Source organism: Saimiri boliviensis, chromosome 4 (genome assembly GCF_048565385.1).
Source record: "Saimiri boliviensis isolate mSaiBol1 chromosome 4, mSaiBol1.pri, whole genome shotgun sequence".
Classification (NCBI taxonomy): Eukaryota; Metazoa; Chordata; class Mammalia; order Primates; family Cebidae; genus Saimiri; species Saimiri boliviensis.
Genome location: NC_133452.1, coordinates 132309125 through 132335937, shown reverse-complemented (window position 1 = coordinate 132335937; position 26813 = coordinate 132309125). Strand labels below are relative to the sequence as shown.

Here is a 26813-nt window from a genome sequence, read left to right as displayed (position 1 = left end):
CATTCCTTATGAAACTCTTCCAAACAATCCAAAAAGAGGGAATCCTTCCCAAATCATTTTATGAGACCAACATCATCCTGATACCAAAACCTGGCAGAGACTCAACAAAAACTTCAGGCCAATATCCATAATGAACATACATGCAAAAATCTTCAATAAAATACTAGCAAACTGACTGCAACAGCACATCAAAAAGCTTATCCATTGTGATCAAGTAGACTTCATTCTGGGGATGCAAGGCAGGTTCAACATACACAAGTCTATAAATGTAGTCCACCACTTAAATGGGACCAAAGGCAAAAAACACATGATTATCTCAATAGATGCAGAGAAGACCTGTGACAAAATTCAACAGTGCTTTGTGCTAAAAACTCTCAATAAACTAGGTATTGATGGAATGTATCTGAAAATAACAAAAGCTATTTATGACGAACCCACAGCCAGTATCATACTGATTGGGCAAAAACTGGAAGCATTCTCTTTGAAATCTGGCACTAGACAAGGATGCCCTCTCTCACCACTCCTACTCAATGTAGTATTGGAAGTTCTAGCCAGAGCAATTAGACAAGAAAAAGAAATAAAGGGTATTCAATTAGGAAAAGAGGAAGTCAAATTGTCTCTATTTTCAGATGACATAATTGTATATGTAGAAGAACCTATCATCTCAACCCAAAATCTCCTGAAACTGATAAGCAACTTGAACAAAGTCTCAGGATACAAAATCGATGTTCAGAAATCACGAGCATTTCTATACAATAATAACAGACTAACAGAGAGGCAAATCATGAGCAAACTCCCATTCACAATTGCTACAAAGACAATAAAATACCTAGGAATACAACTAACAAGGAATGTAAAGGACCTCTTCAAGGAGAACTACAAATCACCCTACTACAAGGCTACAGTAATCAAAACAGAAGGGTACTGATACCAAAAAGGAGATATAGACCAATGGAACAGAACAAAGGCTCTGGAGGCAATGTCACACATCTACAACCATCTGATCTTTGACAAACTTGACAAAAACAAGCAATGGGGAAAAGATTTCCTGTTTAATAAATGGTGTTGGGAAAACTGGCTAGCAGTGTGCAGAAAGGAGAAACTGGACCCTTTCCTGAAACCTTACACTAAAATTAACTCCAGATGGATTAAAGACTTAAATATAATACCTAACACCATAAAAACCTTAGAAGAAAACCTAGGCAAAACCATTCAGGACATAGGCATAGGCAAAAACTTCATGACTAAAACACCAAAAGCATTGGCAACAAAAGCCAAAATAGACAAATAGGACCTAATTAAATTCCACAGCTTCTGTACAGCAAAAGAAACAATCATTAGAGTGAACCAGCAACCAACAGAATGGAAAAAACTTTTTGCAATCTACCCATTGGACAAAGAGCTGCTATCCAGAATCTATTAAAAGAAAAAAAAACAGATTTATAAGAAAAAAAACAAACAAACTCATCCAAAAGTGGGAGAAGGATATGAACAGACACTTTTCAAAAGAAGACATATATGAGGCCAACAAACATATGAAAAAATGTTCATCATCAGTGATTATTAGAGAAATGTAAATAAAAACCACATTGAGATCCCACCTCATGCCAGTTAGAATGGCTATCATTAAAAAATCTGGAGACAACAGATGCTGGAAACGATGTGAAGAAATAGGAATACTTTCACACTGTTGGTGGGAGTGTAAACTAATTCAGCTATTGTGGAAGACAGTGTGGCAATTCCTCAAGGACCTAGAAATGGAAATTTCATTTGATCCAGCAATCCCATTACTGGGTATATACCCAAAGGATTATAAATCATTCTATTATAAAGACACATGCACACATATGTTCATAGTGGCACTGTTTACAATAGCAAAGGCGTGAAACCAACCCAAATGCCCATCGATGATAGACTGAACAAGGAAACTGTGGCACATATACACCATGGAATACTATGCAGCCATAAAAAATGATGACTTTGTGTCCTTTGTAGAGACATAGATGAACCTGGAAACCACCATTCTCAGCAAACTGACACAAGAACAGAAAATCAAACACTGCATGTTCTCACTCATAGGTGGTGTTAAATAATGAGAACACATGGACACAGGGAGGGGAGCATCACACACTGCAAGGGAGGGACAGCAGGGGTGTGTGGAGGTTGGGGAGGGATAACATGGGGAGAAATGCCAGATGTAGGAGACAGGCGGATAGAGGAAACAAACCACATTGCCATGTGTCTACCCATGCAGCAATACTGCATAATCTGCATATGTACCCCAGAACCAAAAGTACAATTAAAAAAATTTAAAGTAACAAAACATGCTCATTAGGAATAAATATGAATGTAAATAACAAAAAAATTAGAAAGTAATACTCATAACATTTACCATCTTTATTCCTATAACTGGTCACATGAGCTGGTCACTTACTTATTTATTTACTTATTTGAAACAGATTGTTGTTCTGTTGCCCAGGCTGGAGTGAATGCAGTGGCATTACCTTGGCTAACTGCAACCTCCACCTCCTGGGCACAAGTGATCCTCCTACCTCAACATCCTAAGTAACTGGAACTAAAAGCACACTACCATGCCTAACTAATATTTGTATTTATTTTCAGTAAAGATGTAGTTTCAGCATGTTGCCCAGGCTGGCCTCACATTACAACTTCCAAAGTGCTGATATTACAGGTATGGGCCACTGTGCTGGCCACAACTAGTATTTATAAATACTTTTTTTTTTTTTAACTGACCATCCTATACTCCCATTGTCTTCAGCAAGTCCCTCAGCTGATCAGGTTTCCTTACCTGCTTGTGTGACTCAAACCTTCATTCCTGAGGGTATGGCTCATTAGTAGTCCTACCTGACTTGGGCTGTTGTAGTTTATATTGACTTTAATTATAGGGCAGAGTATTACTAAGAGATGCTCTAAGAGATCTTCTGTGTTCCAGACATAGTCTTACTTACTGCCACTGTGTAGTAGCAGACCAATTTCCCCCCTGATGACCAAAACCATTCACCCAGACAGTGCAGTAATTTCTTCCTTTTTTGCTGATTCAGAATCATAAGAAACTGAAGCTGTCTTAGCTTCCAGCTCAATTGAATCATTTCTGTGTCTCCTGAGGGAGCATTCCACCTTTTGGTAAAGCTCTAGATTCTGGTCCTGCTCCTCCTGACTAAGCAGGACCTCCCAACCAAGGTCTCCAGTACTTCTTACAGGTGTGTTCAGGCTAGCAACAGGCCTGTACTTTTCTGAAACAGATCTCTCAGTGGAAGAAGCAGACTGCCATCTTTGCTGTTACGTAGCCTTCACTGGTGATACCTCCAGGTACTGGAAAATCTGAGACAACTAGGGACTAGAGAAGGCCCCCAGCAAACTGCAGCAGCCCTGCAGAAAAGTGGTCAGACTGTTAAAAGAGAGAACAAAAGAAGAGAAAAACAAAACCCATTCAAATGTCAACAACTTCAAAGACTGAAGGTAGATAAGCCCACAAAGTTGATAAGGAATCAGCTAAGGAATGTTGAAAACTCAAAAACCCAGCAAGGGTTTGGAACCAGGCTAAGGTTGAGATGGCTGAAACAACAGAAGTAGAATTCAGAATACGGAAAAAAATAAAGTTCACTGTGCTAAAGGGGTACACTGTAACCCAATGTAAGGAAGCTAAAAATCATTATAAAACACTGCAGGAGCTGACAGTCAAAATAACCAGTATAAAGAAGAACATGACCAATCTGACAGAGCTGAAAAACACACGATGAGAATTTCCTAGTGCACTCACAAGTATTAATAGCAGTATAGAGCAAGTGGAGGAAAGAACTTCAGCACTTGAACACTGGCTTTCTGAAATAAGACAGGAAGCCAAGAATAGAGAAAAAAGAAGGAAAAGGAATGAATAAAATTTCTAAAAAGCATGGGATTATGTAAAGAAACCAATCCTAAGAAAAATGGGTGTATCTGAAAGAGATGGGGAGAATGCAACCAATTTGGAAAACATTTCAGGATAACATCCATGAGAACTTCCCCAACATAGCTAGACAGGCCAACATTCAAATTCAGAAATGCAGAGGACCCCAGTAAGTTACTCCATGAGAAGATCATCTCCAAGACACATATTCAGCACATTCTCCAAGGTTGAAATGAAAGAAAAAATGTCAAGGACATCCAGAGAGAAAGGCCAGATCACCTACAAAGGGAAGCCCATCAGACTAACAGTTGATCCCTCAGTGGAAATCCTACAAGCAGAAGAGACTGAAGGCCAATATGCAGCATTCTTAAAGAAAAGAATTTCCAAGCCAGAATTTGATATCCAACAAAACTAAGCTTCATAAGCAAAGGAGAAATGAGATTCTTTTTAGACAAACAAATGCCAAGGAAATTCATTACTACTAGACCTCCATTACAAGAACTCCTGAAGGAAGTACTAAATATGGAAAGGAAAATCAGCTACCAGCCACTACAAAAACACACTAAAGTGTACAGACTATTGACACAATAAAGCAATAAGGCAACCAGCAACCACATAAGCAAGTCTGCAAAGTAACCAGCTAACATCATGATGAAACTATCAAATCCATACATATCAGTATTAACCTTAAATGTAAATGTGCTAAATGCCCCATTTAAAAGACATAAAGTAGCAAGCTGGATAAAGAACCAAGATCTATCAGTATGCTGTCTTCAATATACCCATGTCACATGCAATGACATACATAGGCTCAAAAAATAAAAAAATTAAAAAAAATAAAAAAATTTTAAAAAAAGACAGAGGAATATTTACCAAGCAAATAGAAAGCAGGAAAAAAGGCAGGGTTGTAATCCTCGTTTCTGATGAAACAGGTGTTAAACCAACAAAGATCAAAAAAGACAAAGAAGGGCATTACATAATGGTAAAGGGTTAAATTCAACAAGGAGATCTATCTATCCTAAATATATATGCATCCAATACAGGAATACCAGATTCATAAGGCAGTATCCTAGAGACCTTCAAAGAGACTTGGAACCTCACACAATAATAGTAGAAGACTTTAATACTCCACTGAAAATATTAGACAGATCACGAAGACAGAAAATTAACAAAGATATTCAGGACCTGAACTCAGCCCTGGATCCAATGGACCTGATAAATATCTATAAAACTCTTCATCCCAAAACAACAGAATATACATTTTTCTCATTGCCACATGGCACTTACTCTAAAATGGATCATATAGTTGGAAGTAAAACACTCCTCTTCAAATGCAAAAGAATTGAAATCATAACAAACATTCTCTTAGACCACAGTGCAATCACAATCAAAATGAATATTAAGAAAATCAGTCAAACCATATAATTACATAGAAATGAAATAACTTGTTCTTGAATGACTTTTGGGTAAATAATGAAACTGAAGCACAAATTAAGAAGTTCGTTGAAGATAATGAGAACAAAGATGCAACATACCAAAATCTCTGGGAAACAGCTAAGGCAGTGTTAAGAGGATGGCATTAAATGTTCCCATCAAAAAGTTAGAAAGATTTCAAGTTAACAACCGGGAATCACAACCAGAAGAACTTGAGAACAAAGAGGAAACATATCCCAAAGGTAGAAGAAGACAAGAAATAACAAAAAAAGTTAACTAAGGTATTGTCTCCTGAAGAAGACAGAGAAGTGAAAAATCACTTAAAAGATCAACAAATTCAGGAGGTTTTTAAAAATTAATAAACTAAATAGAGCCCTAGCTAGGCTAATAAGGAGGAAAAGAGAGAAGATTCCAATAAACACAATTGGAAACAGTAAGAGGAACATTATAATTGACCCCACAGAAACATAAGCAACCACCAGAAAATATTATGAACACCTCTACGCACATAAACTAGAAAATCTAGAATACAAGGATCAACTCCCGGACACATACACCAGCCCACCAAACTGAACGAGGAAGAAAGTGAATCCGCAAACAGACTAATAATGAATTCTGAAATTGAGGCAGTAATAAACAGCCTACCAACCAATAAAAGCCCAGGACAAGATGATTAACAGATGAATTCTATTAGATGTACAAAAAATAGCTGATATCATTTCTACTAAAACTATTTCAAAAAAATGTGAAGGAGAGACTCCTCTTTGACTCATTCTATTAGGCCAGCATCATCCTGATACCAAAATGTGGCAGAGATACAACAACAACAACAACAAAAACACATCAGGCCAACATTCTTGATGAACATTGATGCAAAACTTTCCAACAAAATGCTGGTCAGCTGAATCCAGCAGCACATCAAAAAACTTCATCCACCACAGTCAAGTAGGTTTCATCCCCAGGATGCAAAGTTGGTTCAAAATACGTAAATCAATAAATGTGCTTCATTACATAAACAGAACTAAAGACAAAAAAACCACACGATTATCTCAGTAGACACAGAAAAAGCTTTTGATAAAATTCAACATCCAATCATGTTTTTAAAAAGCTCTCAATAAATTATATAGTGAAGGAAAACACCTCAAAACATTAAACACCATCTGTGATAAACCCACAGCCAGCATCAAACTGAGTGGGCAAAAGCTGGAAGCATTCCCCTTGAAAACCAACATGAGACAAGGATGCCTTCTCTCACTACTCCTATTCAACATAGTATTGGAAGTTTTGGCCAGGGCAATCAGGCAAGAGAAATAAATAAAAAGAATTCAAATAGGAAGAAAAAGTCAAACTATTCCTGTTTGCAGATGACATGATTCTATATCTAGAAAAAAACATATACTAAGCCAAAAAGCTTCTTAAGCTGATAAACAACTTCAGCAAAGTCTCAGGATACAAAATCAACGTGAGAAAATTACTAGCATTTCTACACACCAACAGCAGGTAAGCTGAGGCCCAAATCAGGAATGAACTCCCATTCGCAAATGCCACAAAAAGAATAGAATATCTAGGAACACAGATAGCTTGGGAGGTAAAAGATCTCTACAAGGAGAACTGTAAACCACTCTTCAGAGAAATCAGAGATGATGCAAACAACTACCACTGACATTCTTCATAGAATTAGAAAAAGCTATTTTAAAATTCACATGAAACCAAAAAAGAGCCTGAATAGCCAAGACAATTCTAAACAAAAGGAACAAAGTTGGCGGCATCACACTGATTTCTTTCCTTTTTTCTGTTATTTTTGTTGTTGTTGTTTTTGGTTTTGGTTTTGGTTTTGTTTTTGTTTTTGTTTTTGTTTTGGGGGGGTTGTTTTTGTTTTTGTTTTTGTTTTTTTGAGACAGAGTTTCACCCTGTCTCCCACACTGGAGTACAATGGCAGAATCTCTGCTCATTGCAACCTCTGCCTCCTGGGTTAAAGGAATTCTCATGCCTCAGCCTTCCAAGTAGCTGGGATTACAGGCACACACCACCATGCCAGGCTAATTTTTTGTATCTTTAATAGAGATGGGGTTTCACCATGTTGGCCAGGCTGATCTCAAACTCCTGACCTCATGATCTACCTGCTTCAGCTTTCAAATAATGAGATTACAGGCATGAGCCACCACTCCCAGCCTACCCTGTCTGATTTCAACTATACTTCAAGGTTATGGTAATCAAAACACCATGATACAGGTACAAAAACAGACACGTAGACCAATGGAACAGAACGGACAACCCAGAAATAAGACCACACACCTACAACTATGATCTTTGAAAAACCTAGCAAAAACAAGCAATGGGGAAAGCATTCCCTGTTTATAAATGGTACTGGGATAACTGGCTAGCCATATGCAGATTTAAATGGAACCCCTTTCTTTTCTTTTTTTTTCTTTTCTTTTTTTTTTTTTTAAGAAAGAAAGAGAAAGAGAAAGGGGAAGAGAGAATGGGAATCTTGCTCTATTGCCCAGGCTGGAATGCAATCTAAAAATAGGTATTAAAAACCTCTTTTATGCTGGTAATTGTGCTTAACAGTGGAGACAGGAAGGAATAAGGGAAGAAAATAACAAACAAACAGCCAACCAATATTTTATTTAAGTCTGCGAAATGCTATACAAATACTGAAGAGTGATTTACTTCCAATTATGTGGTCACTTTCAAACTAGGTGTAATGTGATACTGAGAAAAATGTATGTTGTGCGCACCTGGGTGAAGAATTCTATAAATATTCACTGAATTTACTTGTTCCAGGTCTGAGTTCAAATCATAGATGTCCCTGTTAATTTTCTATCTCTCTGATTCATTGAATATTAACAATGTGGTGTCAAAGTCTCCCGCTATCATTGTGCGGGAGTCCAAGTCTCTTTATAAGTCATTAAGAACTTGTCTTATGTATCTGGGTGTTCCTATATTGGGTGCATATATATTTATGATCATTGATTCCTGTTGTTGCATTGATACTTTTACCATTATGTAATGTCTTTCTTTGTTTCTTTTAGTCTTTCTTACTACTAAAGTCTATTTTGTCAGAGATGAAAGTTATAATTTCTGTTTTCTTTTCCTTTTTCTTTTTCTTTTATCTCTATTTGATTGGTAAGTCTTCCACCAACCCTTTGTTTTGAGACTTCATGTGTCCTTGCTTATGAGATGGATCTGGATACAGCGAACTGGTGGGTTTTGACTTTTTATTCAATTTGCCTGTCTGTGTCTTTGATTGGAGCATTTAATCCATTTAAATTTAGGATTAATATTGATATTCATGAGTTTAATATTGTTGTTTAATGCTAGCTGGTTATTTTGTTCATTAGTTGATACAGATTTTTCATTACGGAGATACTCTTTACCTTTTGGTAAGTTTTTGGGATGACTGATACTGGTTGTTCCTTTCTGTGTATAGTGCTTCTTTCAGAAGCTCTTGTAAAGCAGGCCTGGTGGTGATGAAATCTCTGAGTGCTTGCTTGTTCGTGAAAAAATTTAATTTTCCTTCATTTATGAAGCTTAATTTGGCTGGATATGAGATTCTGGGTTGAAAATTCTTTTCTTTGAGGGTATTGAATATTGACCGCCCCACTCTCTTCTAGTTTGTAGGGTTTCAGCTGAGAGATCTGCTGTGAGTCTGATAGGCTTCCCTTTATGGGTAACCTGACCTTTCTCTCTAGCTGCCCTTAGAATTATCTCCTTTATTTCAACCCTGGTGAATCTAACGATTATGTGTCTTGGGGTTGCTCTACTTGAGGAATATCTTTGTGGTGTTCTCTGTATTACCTGAAGTTGAGTATTTTCCTGCCTTGCTAGGTTAGGAAAGGTTTGCTTATTAATATTCTGAATATTTTCCAGCTTGGATTCACTCGCTTCATGACATTCAGGTACACCTATCAAATGTAAATTAGGTATTTTCACATAGTCCCATATTTCTTGGAGACTTTGCTCATTCCTTTTTACTTTTTCTTCTCTAATCTTGTGTTCTCATTTCATTTCATTAAGTTGGTCTTCGACCTCTGATATCCTTTCTTCTGCTTGATCAATTTCACTCTTAAAACTTGTGCATACTTCGTGGAGTTCTCATACTGTATTCTTCAGTTTCATTAATTCACTTATATTCCTCTCTAGATTGTCTATTCTCATTAGGATTTCATCAAACCTTTTTTCAAGGTTCTTAGTTTCTTTACATTGGGCTAGAACATGTTCCTTTAACTCACAGAAGTTTCTTATTATCCACCTTCTGAAGCCTAAATCTGTTAATGGAATGAACTCGTTCTCCATCAGGCCTTGTTCTCTTGTTGATGAGGAACTGTGATCTCCTGTACAGGGAGAGGCATTCTGATTTCGGGTATTCTCAGCCTTTTCACACTGGTTTCTTCCCATCATTGTAAATCTATCCACCTGTCATCTTCGTAATTACCAACTTTCAAATTAGGTCTCTGAGTGGACGTCCAACTTGTTGATTCCCAGTGGCAGAATCTGAGCAACCCACTGCGCCAGCCAAAATAGCGGCATAAAGATTTGTGGTGCTTTCTGCCCAGGAATCTCTGGTCTGGCTTTCTTCTTAAGTCCCTTTTTCTTTTCTTTCTCTTTTTTTTTTTATTGAGTTTTAGGTTTTGGTGTACATGGGAAGAACATGCAAGATTGTTGCATAGATACACACATGGCAGTGTGATTTGCTGCCTTCCTCCCCTTCACCTATATCTGGCATTTCTCCCCATGCTATCTCTCCCCAACTCTCCATCCCCTGCTGTCCCTCCCCTATTTGGAGACAACAGATGCTGGAGAGGATGTGGAGAAATAGGAACACTTTTACACTGTTAGTGGGAGTGTAAATTAGTTCAACCATTGTGGAAGACAGTGTGGCGATTCCTCAAGAACCTAGAAATAGAAATTCCATTTGACCCAGCAATCTCATTACTCGGTATATATCCAAAGGATTATAAATCATTCTACTATAAGGACACATGCACATGAATGTTCACTGCAGACTGTTTACAATAGCAAAGACCTGGAACCAACCCAAATGCTTATCAATGATAGACTGGACAGGGAAAATGTGGCACATATACACTATGGAATATTATGCAGCCATCAAAAACGATGAATTCGCATCCTTTTTAGGGACATGGATGAACCTGGAAACCATGATTCTCAGCAAACTGACACAAGAGCAGAAAATCAAACACTGCCAGGTTCTCACTCATAGGCGGGTGTTGAACGATGAGAACACATGGACACAAGGAGGGGAGCACTACACACTGGGGTCTGTTGGGGGAATTAAGTCCCTTTTTCAATCAGCTGAATAGGTGACTCTGCCTTCCTGGAGCTCCAAACGTCAACCAAAAGGAAACCCAGTCCTGTTTACTCTGCACCAAGAACCGCAGCCCAGGAGTGCCAGCAAAACCACCAGGCCAGCCACAAGAGTCGTGCTGGTGACCCGTGGGGCTCCTCCGCTGGGAATCTCCTGGTCCGTGAGCAACAAAAATTCGTCTGAAAGTGTGGCGTCCTCTAGTTCTCTACACTTTTACCGGGAGCTACAGTCCTGAGCTGCTAGTAATTAGCCATCTTGGATCTCTCCTCTGGAACCCCTTTCTTACACCATATACCAAAATCACCTCAAGATGGATTAAAGACTTAAATGTAAAATCCAAAACTGTAAAAACCCTGGAGTAAAAACCCTGGAAGACAACCTAGGCAATGATATAATTACCTGCAAACTAGGACACTTTACTTCTCTTTCATTTATAAGTCTTTCATTTGTTTTTCTTGGCTTAATGCTCTGGCCAGGACCTCCATAACATCTTTGCTGTTTTCCTGTTCTTGGGTAGAGAGTAATCAATTTTCATCTTCAAATATGATGTGAGTTGCAGTTTTACATATAAGCCATTTATCAAATTGAAGAACTTGCCTACTATTCCTATTTAATGATAATTTTCATCACAAATACGTGTTGCATTCTATTTTTTATTCATTTATTTTTTAACTTTCAGGTTCACTGGTACATGTACAGGCTTGTTATCTATTTAAATTGCATGTCATGAGGGTTTGATATACAGATTATTTCACCAAGCAGGTTACAGACATGGTACTTGATAGGAAGTTTTTTAATCCTCACTCTTCTCACATCCTCCACCCTCAAGTAGGCCTTGGTGTCTAGTGTTCCCATCTTTGAGTCCATGTGTACTCACTGTTGAGCTCCCACTTATGCATCAGAACACGTGGTGTTTGGTGTTCTGTTCCTGTGTTAGTTATCAAAATAACGGCCTCAGTTCCATCCATATTGCTGCAAAGGACATGACCTTGTCCTTTTTTATGTCTGTGTAGTATTCTGCAGTGGAGATGTGCCACATTTTCCTTATTCAGTCTACCATTGCTGGGCATTTAGGTTGATTCCATGTCTTTACTATTCTGAATAATATTGCAATGAACATACACATGCATGTGTCTTTAAGGTAGAATGATTTTTATTCCTTTGGGAATATACCCAATAAATGGATTGCTGGGTCAAAAGGTAGCTCTAAGTTCTTTGAAAAATTGCCAAATTGCTTTCCATAAAGGCCAAACTAATTAATTTCCATTTCTACTAGAAGTATATAAGCATTCCCTTTTCCCTCCAACCTTACCAGGATGTGTAACTTTTGACTTTTTAATAATAGCCATTCTGACTGGTATGAGATGGTATCTCATTGTGGTTTGGATTTATATTTCTCTAATGATTAGTGTGTTTACATAAGCTTGTTGGCTGTGCATATGGCTTCTTTCGATAAATGTCTGCTCATGTCCTTTGCCTAATTTTTAATGGGGTTGTTTTCTGCTTGTAATTTGTTTAAATTCCTTATAGATTCTGGATATTAGACCTTTGTCAGATACATAGTTTGTAATATTTTCTGCCATTCTGTAGGCTGACTGTTTACTCTGTTGATAGTTTATTTTGCTGTGCAGAAGCTCTTTAATCAGGTTCTATTTATCCATTTTTGTTTTAGTTGCACTTGACTTTTGCCATCTTCATTTGATACCTTAAAAAAATTTTTTTAATGTTGTTTTAACACTTTATTTTAGTTTTGGGGTACATGCCAGCAGCTGAGGTAGCACAGTGGAGTGCAGGCACATTGGCTGGTGTGGGGTACCACCAGGAGTGGGACTGTGGTGTTCCAGTGCAATGCTTGTGCCACCAGTGTTGGTGACGGTGGGGATGGATTTGTTGGTGTCTGTCCTGGCACTGGCGCAGGCAGTTGTGACAGCCAGAAAGATTGCTTTAACTTGGGAGGCTGAGGCTTCAGTTAGTTATGATCATGCCATTGCACTTGGCCTTGGTGACAGAGTGAGACCCTGTCTTGAATTTTTTTTTTTTTTTTGACAGAGTCTCATGCCATTGCCCAGGCTAGAGTGCAGTGGTACAATCTTGGCTCACTGCAACATCCACTTCCTATGTTCCAGAGATTCTCCTGCCTCAGCCTACAGAGTAGCCGGAGTTAGAGGTGCCCATCACCACGCCCGGCTAATTTTGTATTTTTAGTAGAGACAGGGTTTCTCCATGTTGGCCAGGCTGGTCCCAAACTCCTGATGTGAAGGCATCTGCCCAACTGGGCCACCCGAAGTGCTGGGATTACAGGTGTGAACCACTGCATCCAGCCTGCTTTTTATTATATTAATTGACTGAGTTGTGTTATTTAATTTGCAGGTGTTAAACCAAACTTACTTCTCCATGAAAAAATCAATCTGGCATGACATATTGCTCTTTTTATGTTTATTTAAATTTAATAACTTTTTGAATAGAATTTTGGGTTTGGGTTCTACAGATACAGTTCTTTGTATTTCTTTTTTCTTGTGATTTCATTGTCTGGATTTTCTTTCTTTCTTTCTTTCCTTTTTTTTTTTATGTAATGCTGGCCTCATAAATTTAGTTGAAAATGGTTGCTTGCTTAAATTTCTAAAAGAGTGTGTGTAAAATTGATGCTATTTCTCAATTATGTGTTCCATACAATCCATCAGTGAAACCTTCTGCACCTGGAGTTTTCTCTATGGGAAGTATTTCAATTACAAATTCAATTTCTGCGATTTATCTCTGGCTGGTCACATTTTCTGTTTCTTCCTGGGTCAGTTTTCATGAAACCAGTCAGTTGATCACCTGCTGAAGTGGCATCATTGTCTCATATAAATACTTGAGGTTCGTCATCTTGCACCAAGAAGGTTAAGGACACTGACACACAAGGAGTGAGTTTAGGAGCAGAGGTTTAATAGGCAAAAGAAAGACAAAGGGGAATAGCTCTCTCTCTTTCAAGAGAGAGGGAAGCCTGAAAGAGAATTCCAGCCCAGAATAAGAATGCCCCAGATTTTATAGACAGGCTTGAGGAGATGATGTCTGATTTATATAGGGCCCAAAGATTGCTTGGACCAGGTGTGACTTGTTACTTGCATCTGAAGTGAGGATGGTCTTGTGGGACTGAGCCCTTAAACCTGTGGAGTCTGAGGCAAACTCCAGGTAGTTAGTGTCAGAACTGTGTCAAATTCTAGGATTATCGCCTGCTTTTGGATATTCAGAAAATTATTTGGGTACAGGAAAATGCCATCACTATCCCACAGAGCGAAACTTACAGTCAGAATAAGCAAAGAAACATCTGCCTTTCGGTCCCAGATGAAAAGATAAAAATTCATAAACATTTCTTTCATGACCCTAATCTGTTAAACACAGGTTGCCAGCAGCTGTTCATTGTTGACATGTGGAGTGGTCCTACCTCTAGTCTAGGAGTTAGGATTTTCTTTTAGGCCTCTGAGGGGGGTCACATAAAAACTAATAAATGGTAGAGATTCTTTCCCTAGAAATATTTCCACACACGAGAAAATATAAATATTAATGTAAAACATCAATGTGTACCCAGATCCTCTGAAATCTTACAAACCTGGGTTTTTAAATCCTAATAAGAGACAATACTGAGGGAAGATGTGTGAATAATCATTTCACCATCACATGATGCCACTCCAATAATCTAGAGTATGAACTGGGATAGACAAACACTTGAGGTAATAACTTACTCTCAAGGGAAGAGTAGAAAGATGTTATTTATTAGTCATTGATTTATTCAGACACTCCAAGTCCCTAACAGGTACCAGATAAAATTTGAATCACTGCTCTAAGAATTAAAATTTGTCATTCTTTTCCCACCCCTCACACCAGCACTTGAACCCTTTTCCTACATCAGAATTCCACACTGTCAATAAAAGGAGTCAAACTCTGTAACATATTTGAAGAGATTTATTCTGAGACCTTTATGAGTGACCACAGCCCATGACACAGCCCTCAGGAGACCCTGAGAACATGTGCTAAAGGTGGTTGGGGTGCAGGTTGGTTTTATACATTTTAGGAAGATATGAGACATCAGTTAAATACATTTAAGATATATATTGGTTCAGTCCAGGAAGGCAGAACAATTTGAAGCAAGTGGGGGTGGAGGGCAGGGCTTCTAGGATACAGGTAGATTTTAAAATGTTCTGATTGGCAAATGATTCAGTTATTATCAATAGAAAGGAATGTCTGGATTATAACAAGAGGTTGTGGAGACCAAAATTTAATCGTGCAGATGAAGCCTCCATGTGGCCGCCTTCAGAGAGAATAGATTGGAAATGTTTCTGATCAGACTTAAGATCTATGTTGATGTTGAATGCTGGTCAGTTTTTCCTGAATTCCAAAAGGGAAGAGGGCGTAATGAGGTATGTTCAACACCTGCTTCCCATGGTGGCCTGAGCCAGTCTTCCAGGTGAACTGTTGAGTGCCCTGGCTGAGGGTGTCCATTAAAATGGTTGGGAGGGGTGACTTTGAAGTTTATTTTTTGTTTACAACATGTAAATTGTGTGTGTGTGTGTGTGTGTGTGTGTGTGTGTGTGTGTGTGTGTGTTGTGGAGTTTTGCTCCCAGTCTGGAGCGCAATGGTGCAATCTCAGCTCACTGCAATCTCACCTTCCATGCTGAAGTGATTCTCCTGCCTCACCCTCCTGAGTAGCCGGGATTACAGGTATGCACCATCATGCCTGGCTAATTTTGTATTATTAGTAGTGACAGGGTTTCACTATGTTGGCTAGGCTGGTCTCAAACTCCCGACCTCAGGTGATCCACCCACCTCAGCCTCCCAAAGTGCTTGGACTATGGGTGTGAGCCACCATGCCTGGCCTACATGTAAAGTTTTGAGGGGAGACAGAAGCCACCTCCCTCCCTAGAAGAGCACAACACTCCAGTCACCCCTGCAGTTGACCATGGACATGAGTCTTAGGCTGCACCAGTCAGATGAGCGCCTGCTGAAGCAGCATCTTTCTCTCCAGTAAATGCTCAGGTTCATTGTTCTGCACTAAGAAGATTAAGGACACTGACACATGAGGAGTGAGTTTAGGAGCAGAGATTTAATAGGCAAAAGAGAGACAAAGTGAAACAGCTGTCTCTCTTGCAAGACAGAGAGCTCCTGAACGGGAATTCCAGCCTGGAATGGAAGTGCATCTGATTGTATAGGCAGGCTTGAGGAGATGGTGTCTAATTTAGGTAGGGCTCACAGGTTGGTTGGACCAGGTGTGACATTTACACAGTTCCTGGGAAAGGCTGTTCATCCCACCCTAATCCTATTATGCAAATGAGATTTCCACTTGGCTGGTCCCATGTTGTCTGCTCTTTACTGTACACATGGCTGGTAAAGAGAAAGGAAGCTGGAGCCACCATGGTGACCATGCCTAGTCCCAGGCATCCTTTTCCTATTGGCACAGCTGCCGCATTCACCCGTGAGAGCTCCCAGCTGGCTTGTCTGTCTAAAGCTTAATTTTACAGGCTGCTGTTTGTTAGAATAGAAAATTATTTGGGGCTGCTTTTCATTAAAAGGAAAACATTACTGAGGTCTTCCATACCCTCGCTCTCTGCCTAAGTAATTTCTTCTTAATTCCTATATCACTGCCAGACTCTGAGCCAGAATGAGGCGACACAGAGAGGCTGGGACTGTGCAGAATGCATTTTAGTAAAGGTGGCTGAGTGGCAGTGGTGATGTCCAGTTTTCGGGTGCAGCAGTGACATCTGTCCTAGCCTGAGGGTCCAGTGTCCAGCACCAGGGTGTCAGAGGTGTGAGCACCGGCGTCTGTGCTCAGCAGCAGTGGCAGCTGTTCCCAGGAGGGACCTGATCTAGTGTGGGCTGTGGATTCTGTTCCTGGTTGTGTAATTTCCATTCTTGTTCTGTGGCCTTCCCCACAATAAAATTAGCCCCCAATGCCATGTATTACTACTTTATGTGTAAATTAGAGAAATTTGTTTTCCATAGTTTGCTCCAAGAAGTGGGTGAGAAATCAGCGCGTGGCCCAGTGTCAGAGAGCAGCATTCAGACGTGTTCTTTGTGTGAGAGCCGCATCCTGAATTGTCTACCTGGCCTCTACCCTATGGTGGAGAGATCAGCAGAAAATATCACATCTCATAATTGATGATATACATCCTCCCTTTTATTTCTGAGAGAAAAATCTTCTTTTATACAAGGTTTGAAAATCCACCCCATTCACCCACCCTGGGAACTCTGATCTCCAATCTCAGTGGTTCCCAACCTGGCTCCCAACAGCGAGGGCAGAGGCTTAGAAAATACTCAGGCTGCTTCCCAGAATGCCTGTCTCAGAGTATTATACACAAGACCAAAACATCACTTATACAACAAGCACTACAGGCAGGCTGATGCTCAGACATGTGGGATCCTGGTGTTCTTGATTCGGAGACCAGAAACGTAGGATCCAGTCTTGTCATAAATTCAGAATCTCTTGCTCAATCCTAGACTTCTTGGATCTGAGAACCACATCCAGGTTATTCCTCTGCACATGGGAGGTCCTTGTCTAAGTGTCCTCTAGGCATGAGGTCAGAACTGTGCAGTCTGCTCTCGGTATGGTCTGATCAGATCCCTTAGAACTGGAGGTCCAGGGTTCAGTCCTTGTGCTCATTCTCTTCTATAGCCAGTCACTGCCTTGGTGCCCTCATCCATGCTTGAGGTTATAAGTATTGTTTATATGGTGTGACTTCCTAAATCTATGTCTCCAGCCCAGTCTATTTCTCATTTCCCCTAAACTCTGGAGTTGTCTGTCCAACTGCCACCCCAGCTCCCTCACCTGCATTCCTGGTAGACATCTCCTTCATTGAGTGCCTGGGATGCCCCCTCCTCAGTATGCTCCTGCCAGAGTCTCCTCGTCTTCACTGATAGCAGCTCCACCCTTCCTTCTACTCACTCATTTTACAACTATGAGTGTCCTTGATTCTTCTTTCTCGCACCACAGATACAATCCATTGGCAAATGCTGTTACTCCATCTTAAAATGCATCCAGAATCCCCTCACGTCCCACTGTTTCCCCTGCTCACACCCCAGTCAAGGTAACAATATCTCCAGCCTGGAATACTACACTCGCTTCCCACTGTTTTCTCTTCTGCCTCCCGTGTCCCTCACCTCTCAATTCTGTTCTCAGCACAGCAGTCAGAGATCCTTTTAAAAGAGAAGTTGTACCACATCTCTCTTCTGCTCAAAACTGTCCGCTACCTCCCCATCTTACTCAGAACAAATGTCAGATGCTTCCCCACACCCTCCAGGCCCACCTGCCCTGGCTGTACCTTTGACCTCACCTCAGATTCTCTCTGCCCAGCCCTCCTGGCCTCCTTGCTTTCCTGGGAACACAGACACCATCCTGCCCTAGTGCATTTGCACTGGTGGTTCCCCTGCCTGGAAAGAACGTCCCCAGATTTCCTCATGGACAACTCCTCATGTCCCTCAACTGTTTCCTCAAAGGTCACCTTTGCAAAGTCGTGCACATAGACTACCCAGCACAACAGCCACCTTCCCTGTCCCCACTTCCCACACCCTGGATCACCTGTCTCGCAGCACTTCCCACCTTCTAGTACTTTCCTTCCTTGCTCTGGCAATAGTGTATCTGTTGTCTCTCTCTTCCCACTGAAACACATGCTCCACAAGGTTAGAGATTTTTCTGATTTTACTTAAATGATGCTCCCCATATGCAGAACCACTCTGTCCTATGTCTGGCTGACAACAAAGGTCACCGTAGAGCATGTCCTTTTCTAAAGGCAGTATCTTTATTAACATAGACTCGGGCCAAGTGCTGTTTCCTGGCAGCTACAGCACGACGTCCCCTCACACTGACATAGAAGCTACCTGTGCTTTTCTCGGCAGGGTTGCTAGTGTGTCCCTCCTCCCCCATCCCTCCTCCTACACCAACTCCCAACCCACATACACCCCTGCACACTGCAACACACAATCACGCTTCTCTCTTCAGGAAAGAATAGTCCTTGATGATGGATCCAATTTCACAAACAAATATAAGTCTAAATTAGATTCTGCCTTATAGATTCATGAGTTGGGATTGGAGCCAGCACCAAGATCACTGGAACCAGGGCAGGGAGAGAGGGCAGGAGAGCAGAGCAGAAGAGGAGCCCTAGAAGGAGGCCAGGAGCTGAATGGGTCTGAAAATTTGTCTCAGAAACACAGAGACTCCCGTGTGCAGGGGCCGCCCTGGTCAATGTGTGAGCTTCTGTGGTCACAGCTCCAGCTGGACAAGTTTCCACTAAAGGGACAAGGACAATGGAGCAGTGAAGCTGACCCAGCTGAGGAATGACCACATAAAGCCCGTGATGGACTCAGCAGCAACTGGGCACAGGCCCTGTTCACACTTGGCTCCTCACAGCCTTCTCCATCCCCACCTGCAACAGACTCAGCACAGCAAACGTGGATTCTGGAAGGTTCTGAGGTCTTTATTTCCTCTCTCAAATTTTAGGAATTGACTTATTTAACTCATCAACCTCTCATGGAAAATAGTTAAGAAAACACATTTATGTTCAGACTTTTATTTTCCACAGGGAAGTAGGCTATTGCAGCTCAGTGCACCATGAAGTTGGGACAGAGATAGAAACACCATGGCCCACCTCTCTGGAACAGGAAAGATGACTGGGAGGGAAGACAGGTCAGCATGAGGACAGGGGTCATGGTGGACACAGGGTGGGCTGTCTCTCTACCTCCTCACATTATGCTGACGGGCACGCAGACACATTCAGATGCCTTTGCAGAAAGAGATGCCAGAGGCTCTTGAAGTCACAAAGGGGAGGCGTGAAGAAATCCTGCATCTCAGTCCCACACAAGGCCGCTGTCTCAGGCTACAGAAAACAACAGTCATGAACAAATTCAGGTCAGTCATGGTAAGTGATGACACTCTGAACAGCCCACCACACACTTGAAACGTCCCAATCAAAGAATCCCCATTACCCAGTCCTTTCCCCTCTGCCTTACCCGGTACCCACTTCAGATCCCCAGGGTCTCACCTTTACAAGCCGTAAGAGACACATCAGAGCCCTGGGCACTGTCACTGCCTGGGGTAGAACAAAAACAGGACCTGGTCAGAGCCCACAGGAGATGTGGGACAGGAGGAATTACGGGGTGGGTGACTCCTCCACACTCCCACCCCCACCACTTACATGCAGTCTGAGAGTAGCTCCCTCCTTTTCCACCTATGGGAAGAAAATGTCCTGTGAGGGGACAGTGAGGAGGCAGGGCCATGTGACTTTAGAGGAACCTCCTAGTCTTGGACCCAAGAGAAGCTTCTAGAACCATGATTTCACCCCCAGGGCAGGATCAGGAAACACCAGGAAAGCAGGCATGGGTCCTGGACTAACAACCCTTCTAAGGTCTGTCCTTAGCAGGGACCTTCCCCTGACTTGTGAATGCTGGATTCAGGTCCCCAACACCACAATCATGAAAACACATCTGTCCTTCATTGTCATGTCTGCTTCACAAAATAGTAAGTACTGGCACACAGGGCCCCAGGCTGGGTCAGCCCACGTGTAGGTGGTGCTTCCCAGGAATGACGCAGGACACACTTCTACCTGGGGCTTGAAATACCCAGCATGACAAGAAAACCCAGACCCCACCCCTCACCCCTTCCCTACCTGAGCTCTTCCTCCTCCACATCACAGCAATGACCAGAGCTCCGGTGACCACAGCTCCTAGGACAGCCAAGCCAGCAACGATGCCCACGATGGGGATGGTGGGCTGGGAAGATGGCTCTGGGAAAGGAGGGGAAGGTGAGGGGCCCTGACCCCAGGCCTCAGCCCTGACCCTGCTGAAGGCTCTAGAAGAGCTCCTGCTTTCCCTGAGAAGAGATGTGACCCCCTCATAATCCTCTCTTTATCCATCCCCCTCCTTACCCCATCTCAGGGTGAGGGGCTCCGGCAGCCCCTTGTGCTGCACATGGCACGTGTATCTCTGCTCTTCTCCAGAAGGCACCATCACAGCCGCCCACTTCTGGAAGGTTCCATCCCCTGCCGGCCTGGTCTCCACAAGCTCCGTGTCCTGAGTTTGGTCCTCCCCATCTCGCTGCCAGGTCAGTGTGATATCCGCAGGGTAGAAGCCCAGAGCCCAGCACCTCAGGGTGGCCTCTTGGTCAGTGATGGGGTGGTGGGTCACATGTGTCTTTGGGGGGTCTGATGGGAAGAATGAGAAAATTCAGGCAATTTGCATCTATCATGGGACACTCCAGCAGCACCCATGTGACCATCCTGAGAGTGGAGAGGACACCTGGGGTGGGGAAGGCAGCACAGAACCCAGACACCAGCCTAGACACAGGCACCTGCGATAATCTATTCTTTGAAAAGTTCTAGTCTCTGAGGGAAGAACAGAGACTTCTGGTCCTGACCTCATAGGAGGCTGAGGGACTGAGAAAAGTTGGAATCGGACTTTCAAACACATTAAGTGTGAAGCAGAGAACAAGGCCTGAGAGAAAAAGTCACGGTGCCCAAGGCGGCTGCAGGGGTCAAAGGTGACTCCGATCAATATTCCAGGGACCATCTTCCCCTGCATTTTCTCAGAGACGTCATCCCTTACTTATCCTAGAGAGCAGAGGGGACTCTCAGAGGAAACTCAGGAAAAATGCCATTCTCCATTCAAGGGAGGAAGATATTCTAGCGCTGATCCCATTTCCTCCCCTCCTCGTGAGAGGCCATCCAGAGAGATCTATAGGAGATGGGGAGGGCTTCCCACTGTCCCTGGTACCTGCGCGCTGCAGCGCCTCCTTCCCGTTCTCCAAGAATCTTTTGAGCATCTCCACGCAGTACCCCTCCAGCTGTGCCCTCAACTGCTCTGCATATTTCTCTGCCTCCAACTTGCGCTGGGTGGCCTGAGCCACGGTGTCCGCGGCTGTCCAGGAGCGGAGGTCCTCGTTCAGGGCGATGTGATCCTTGCCGTCGTAGGCTATGCGGCAGTACCCGCGGAGGAGGCGCCCCTCGGGCCCCAGGTTGCAGCCAAACAACGTCTGGAGGGTGTGAGACCCTGGCCCCGCCGTTGCGGTCAGCCCTGCCCACCCAGCCACGCCCCGACCAACCCGCAGGGATTTGGGCCTAAACTGAACATGAAACTGGGTAAAGGCGCCTTGGGGCTCTCTCGGGTCCAGGGTACGGGCGGGTTCTGCAGTTTCAGGGTGGACCTTGGGCCCAGAGACACAGTGAGACCCGGGCCGTCCGTGGAGGATGGGGAGGGATCGTGACCTGCGCCCCGGGACAGGGTCACTCACTGGCCTCGCTCTGGTTGTAGTAGCCGCGTATGTCCAGCAGTCTCACTCGGCAAGTCTGTGCGCAGGCCTTCAGTCCCTGTGTCATCCCGTCCCAATACACCGGCCCCTCCTGCTCCGCCCAAGGCGCCCGCGGCTCAGCTCTAGGAATCGCGGCGTCGCTGTCGAACCACAGGAACTGCGTGTCGTCCACGTAGCCCACGGTTATGAAGCGGGGCTCCCCGCGGCCGGGCCGGGACAAGGAGGTGAGAAAAATGTTCATGGAGTGGGAGCCTGAGGACAAGGAGAGGCTGAGACCTGCCCGACCCTCCTCCTGGCGCGGCTCTCCGGGTCCTGCGCCCCCGCCGGGCGGGCCCCTCGCTCCTCCCGGCAGAGGCCGTTTTCCTCCCGACCCCGCACTCACTCGCCGAGGTCTTGGTCAGGGCCAGGGCCCCTGAGAGCAGGAGAAGGAGGGTTCGGGGCGCCATGACCCCAGCCTCGGCGTCTGGGGAGAATCTGAGTCCAGGTAGGTGATCTGGGGCTTCAGAACGGGGACGTCAGCGACGCTAATTGGCTTCTCTAGAAACCCAGCACTCAGTGGGAGCGGGAACTGGGGATAAGCTTAAAGTATCCAGGAGGAAGGACCCCACACAGATTGGGAGAAGTGAAACTCGGGGGAGTGGGGAATCCCCAACGCTGCGGGGGAGTGGAGAATCCCCAACGCTGCACTTCCCCAATGCAAACACGCCCCTCGGCGCCTGAGACCCTGAGACTCACACCTGGGACCTGGAATTTCTCCTGATCCCTCTTTTCCTACACCAAGCCTCTTTGTCACACTGTCTACCTGAGTCCTGGCCAAGGATCTGTCTGTGGAAACCAGAGAGAGACACCCAGGCTGCGCCCAGCCCCTTCCCCACCGCTTCTCGTCCTGGAATCCCCGACCCTGAACTGGACTACCTGCCTCCCACTCCTCACCTCTCCCCCTTGGACTTTTGTGCAAGGAAACTCACCGCGGGGAACTTGATGCCAGACAGCGAGCTCGCCCTGGGAATGGAGGTGTAGAGACAGGGGTTTTCTCTTTAAACCTGGTGAAGTTTTGCCTTAAGGCACCAGATGGAGGTTCTCATAGAGACCAGTTTCCTTTTTGTTTATTAATACAGTAGGTAGCACAATATTGATAATCCCTGAATGATTAGAATTCCAATCTGTAAAAGACCTGTGTCAAAACAGGATTACAATTAAACTCTCAAAGCTCCTAAGTTTTACTTTCCCAGACTATGGATCTGTGGCTCTGGATTGTTGCATTTAAAATTATCTTCATTCCCTAATCACAGTTTTCCTGTGTGAGTCCAGAACATCTCCTGAATACAAAGAAGCAGGTTTGTTACTGTGTATTGAACCGGGAGCCTGTAATCATCACTCAGAGTTGTGAGTGCTCCATGCAGTCCCAATGCTCTTCACCAGCGCTCAAGCACTGTCTGCTTTTGTGAACTAGACACATGTAAGAAGTGTGCATATTTTATCCGGACACTTGGTATTTTTGTAACCCTTTTTTTTAAAATCATAGGGAAGCCATTAGTTTTTAGGAAGTCCCACAAAATGTATTAAATACTGAAAGCAAAGAGCCCCCTCCTATGCTCTTCCACTGCTTTAGAATTCTTTCCTCTCTCCTTTTCCTCACTTCCTGCTTCTCCAACCCTTCTCTCTGCCCCTCTCATCCCTCAGATCCTCCTGTCCCCTCAGTTCCCGTTGCCCAGTTATTCTCAAATTGTGGCACTGTAGAGAACAGTTCCTTTTCCCTAAAAACTTTCTTGATGTCCCCTTCTATTTAATCATTGCCTCCCACCCTAACCCCCTTCCCTTTACTCAACAACAGCCCTGCTTTTTGTGACTGCAAGAATGAAATTTCTAGAATTTCATGGACATGCAATCATGTGTAGTCCTCTGTTTGGTCTCCCTTAGCATAACAGTGTTTGAGATGATGCCATTCATTCATTTTTTGTTGCTGAGCAGCTGCTGATTGTTGCTGGAATCCCAGTTTACTCATTGGTTTCTCTATTCTCCAGTTGATAGACATGGGGATTACTCCAGTTAGGGTGTGTTATTAATGAAGCCACTGTAAATAACTGCTCACAAGTGTAGACTTACATTTTTATTTCCTTTGGATAAATACATATTTGTGGGATTGCTGGGTCATGTGGTAATGGATGGGTAGCTGTATAAGAAATTGCCAAACTGCTTTACAAATTGTCTGCCACATTTTTTGCATTTGCACCAGCAACATCAGACATTCCTATTTTTCCATATTCTTGCCATTATTTAGACTTATCATATGTCTTTTTAACTTTACCTATTCTAGGTGTTGTGAGGTGGTTTCTCACTGTGGTTTTAATTTGTACTTCTTGATGACTAGTATTATTTGCTACCTTTTTATGTTCATCTAAGTGACTTATTACAGATATTTTATGAACTATTTCGTGAATTCAGTGATTAATTTCAGAGATTTTTTTCCAAATTCCCTAGTGTTTTTTATATATGCAATGAAACTGGTGACAAAGAAAGACATTTATTTCTTCCTTTTAATCTTTTTTCTTTTAAAATTATTTGTTTTTAATAGAGATGAGGTCTCACTATCAGACTGGTCTCAAACTCCTGAACTCAAGTGGTCAGCCTCCCAAGTTGCAGGGATTACAGGTATGACCCACCATGCCTGGTCCTTCTATTGGTCTTTTATTTCATTGTCTTGCCATGTTGCACTGGTTAGGATACCTGTTAGGTGTTTAAACAAGAATGATGAGATGTTTGTTTACAAGGATCTTAAACAAAAAACCCATCCCCATAAAGAAGTGGTCAGAGGATATGAACAGACCCTTCTCAGAAGACATTTATGTGGCCAGGAAACATATTTTAAAAAGCTCATTATCACTGATCATTAGAGAAATGCAAATCAAAACCACAATGACATATCATCTCTTGCTACTTAAAATGGCAATTATTAAAAAGAAAAAATAGATGCTGGCAAGGCTGTGGAACAATAGAAACACTTTTACACTGCCAGTGGGAATGTAAACTAGTTCAACCATTGTGGAGGACAGTGTGGCCACTTCTCAAAGAGCTAGAACCAGAAATACTATTTGACTCAAGAATCCTATTACTGGGCATATACCCAAATGAATATAAATCATTCTACTATAAAGACACATGCACACGTATGTTTACTGCAGTACTATTTGCAATAGCAAAGACAGGAAACCAAACCAAATGCCCATCAATGATAGACTGGATTAGGATAATGTGGTACATATACACCACAGAATACTACACAGCCATGAAAAGGAATGAGTTCATATCCTTTTCAGGGACATGGATGAAGCTGGAAGCCATCATCCTCTGCAAACTAACACAGGAACAGAAAATCAAACACCAAGTATTCTCACTTCTAAGTGGGAGCTGAACAATGAGAATACATGGACACAGGGAGGGGGACATCACACACCAGGGCCTGTTGGGGAGTAGGGATTGAAGGGAAGGAACTTAGAGGATGGGTTGATAGGTGCAGCAAACCACCATGGCAGACTATGTAACAAGCCTGCAGGTTCTGCGTGTGTCCTGGAACTTAAAGTAAAATAAAATAAATTAAATTAAAAAAAGAAAGTGCATGTCTTACATGTACACATATGTTCATTCCAGCACTATGCACAATAGCAAAGACTTGAAATCAACCTAAATGTTCATCAGTAGTAGACCAGATAAAGAAAATATGGCTGCCTATAATCCCAGCACTTTGGGAGGCCAAAGGGGGCAGATCATGAGGTCAGGTAATGGAGACAACCCTGGCCAACATAGTGAAACACCATCTCTATTAAACCAATACAAAAATTAGCTGGGCGTGGTGGTATGCGCCTCTAGTCCCAGCTACTTGGGAGGCTGAGGCAGGAGAATTGAACTCGGCAGGCAGAAGTTGCAGTCAGCTGAGATCATGCCACTGCACTCCAGCCTAGTGACAAAGTGAGACTACATCTCAAGAAAAGAAGAAGAAGAAGAAGAAGAGGAAGAAGAAGAAGAAGAAAGAGGAGGAGGAGGAGGAGGAGGAGGAGGAGGAGGAGGAGGAGGAGGAGGAAAATATACACCATAGAATACTATACAACCATTTAAAAAAACAAGATCATGTCCTTTGCAGGAACATGGATGGACTTGGAGGCCATTATCCTTAGCAAACTAATGGAGGAACAGAAAACCAAATACCACATGTTCTCACTTATTAGTGGGAGCTAAAGGATGAGAAAACATGGACATGTAGAGGGGAACGACACACACTGGGATCTACTTGAGGGTGGAGGGTAGGAGGAGGGAGAGGACCAGGAAAAAGATCTGATGGGTACTCAGGCTTAATGCTTGGATGGGTAGTAATGGGTACAAAAATAATCTGTACAACAAAACCCCATGACACAAGTTTACCTATATAAGAAACCTACACACATACCCCTTAACTAAAAATAAAAGTTACAAAAAAAAAAAAAAAGAAAGAAAGAAAGAAAAAAAGAAAGTGCATATCTGTAAACTGCATATAGTTTTGTTCTGTGGTTTTTTTAAGCCAGGTCACACAATTGCTGCTCTTCACTGGAGTGTTGATTCATGTAGGTTTTTGTCATTATTGATATGATAAGTTTTAGGTCCACCACGTTATTTTCCCAGTTTTGGTTTCTCTGTTTCTCTGTTTCTCCTGTTCTGACCAATGACTTCTTATTAGAAACCATACAAACAAAAGAAAGTAGAATAACATCTTTGAAGTGCCTCAAGAATAAAAGGTCACCTAAGAATTTTATATCCAGCACAGATGTCCCTCAAGGAAAGGCAAAATAAGGAAATATTGCAGGTAAAAGAAAAGAGAATTTGTCACCAGCAGATCTGCA

The 26813-nt window shown here is 42.7% G+C and overlaps 2 protein-coding genes across 3 annotated transcripts in view; both read right to left on the bottom strand.

The window, feature by feature from the left end:
- LOC101040877 (class I histocompatibility antigen, B alpha chain-like) overlaps positions 1–26813 on the bottom strand; it is a 361503-nt gene that overhangs the window by 278572 nt on the left and 56118 nt on the right. The window lies entirely within an intron of this gene.
- Positions 19097–22545, bottom strand: LOC101047676 (patr class I histocompatibility antigen, A-126 alpha chain-like). 2 transcript variants are annotated; one of them, XM_074398297.1, is made up of 8 exons: positions 22325–22545; positions 21925–22194; positions 21408–21683; positions 20564–20839; positions 20306–20422; positions 19835–19867; positions 19670–19729; positions 19097–19502 (listed from the first exon to the last, which is right to left on the bottom strand). In XM_074398297.1, the coding sequence occupies exons 1-8, from the start codon at positions 22386–22388 to the stop codon at positions 19414–19416; spliced, it is 1185 nt and encodes a 394-aa protein (XP_074254398.1). In that variant the 5' UTR covers positions 22389–22545; the 3' UTR covers positions 19097–19413. The 2 variants fall into 2 exon arrangements, with proteins under 2 accessions (XP_074254398.1, XP_074254397.1); XM_074398296.1 differs by having other exon boundaries at positions 19428–19516; positions 19682–19729; positions 22325–22508.

What these genes read in the sequence shown, in the direction of transcription:
- LOC101047676 (XM_074398297.1), bottom strand. Translation starts at nt 22,388, where the DNA reads ATGGCGCCCCGAACCCTCCTTCTCCTGCTCTCAGGGGCCCTGGCCCTG. An exon ending in GGAGGCGCTGCAGCGCGCAG is followed by an intron (nt 20,840 to 21,407) that starts GTACCAGGGACA and finishes TCTTCCCATCAG; the next exon opens with ACCCCCCAAAGACACATGTG. An exon ending in GAGCTACTCTCAGACTGCAT is followed by an intron (nt 19,730 to 19,834) that starts GTAAGTGGTGGG and finishes GTTCTACCCCAG; the next exon opens with GCAGTGACAGTGCCCAGGGC.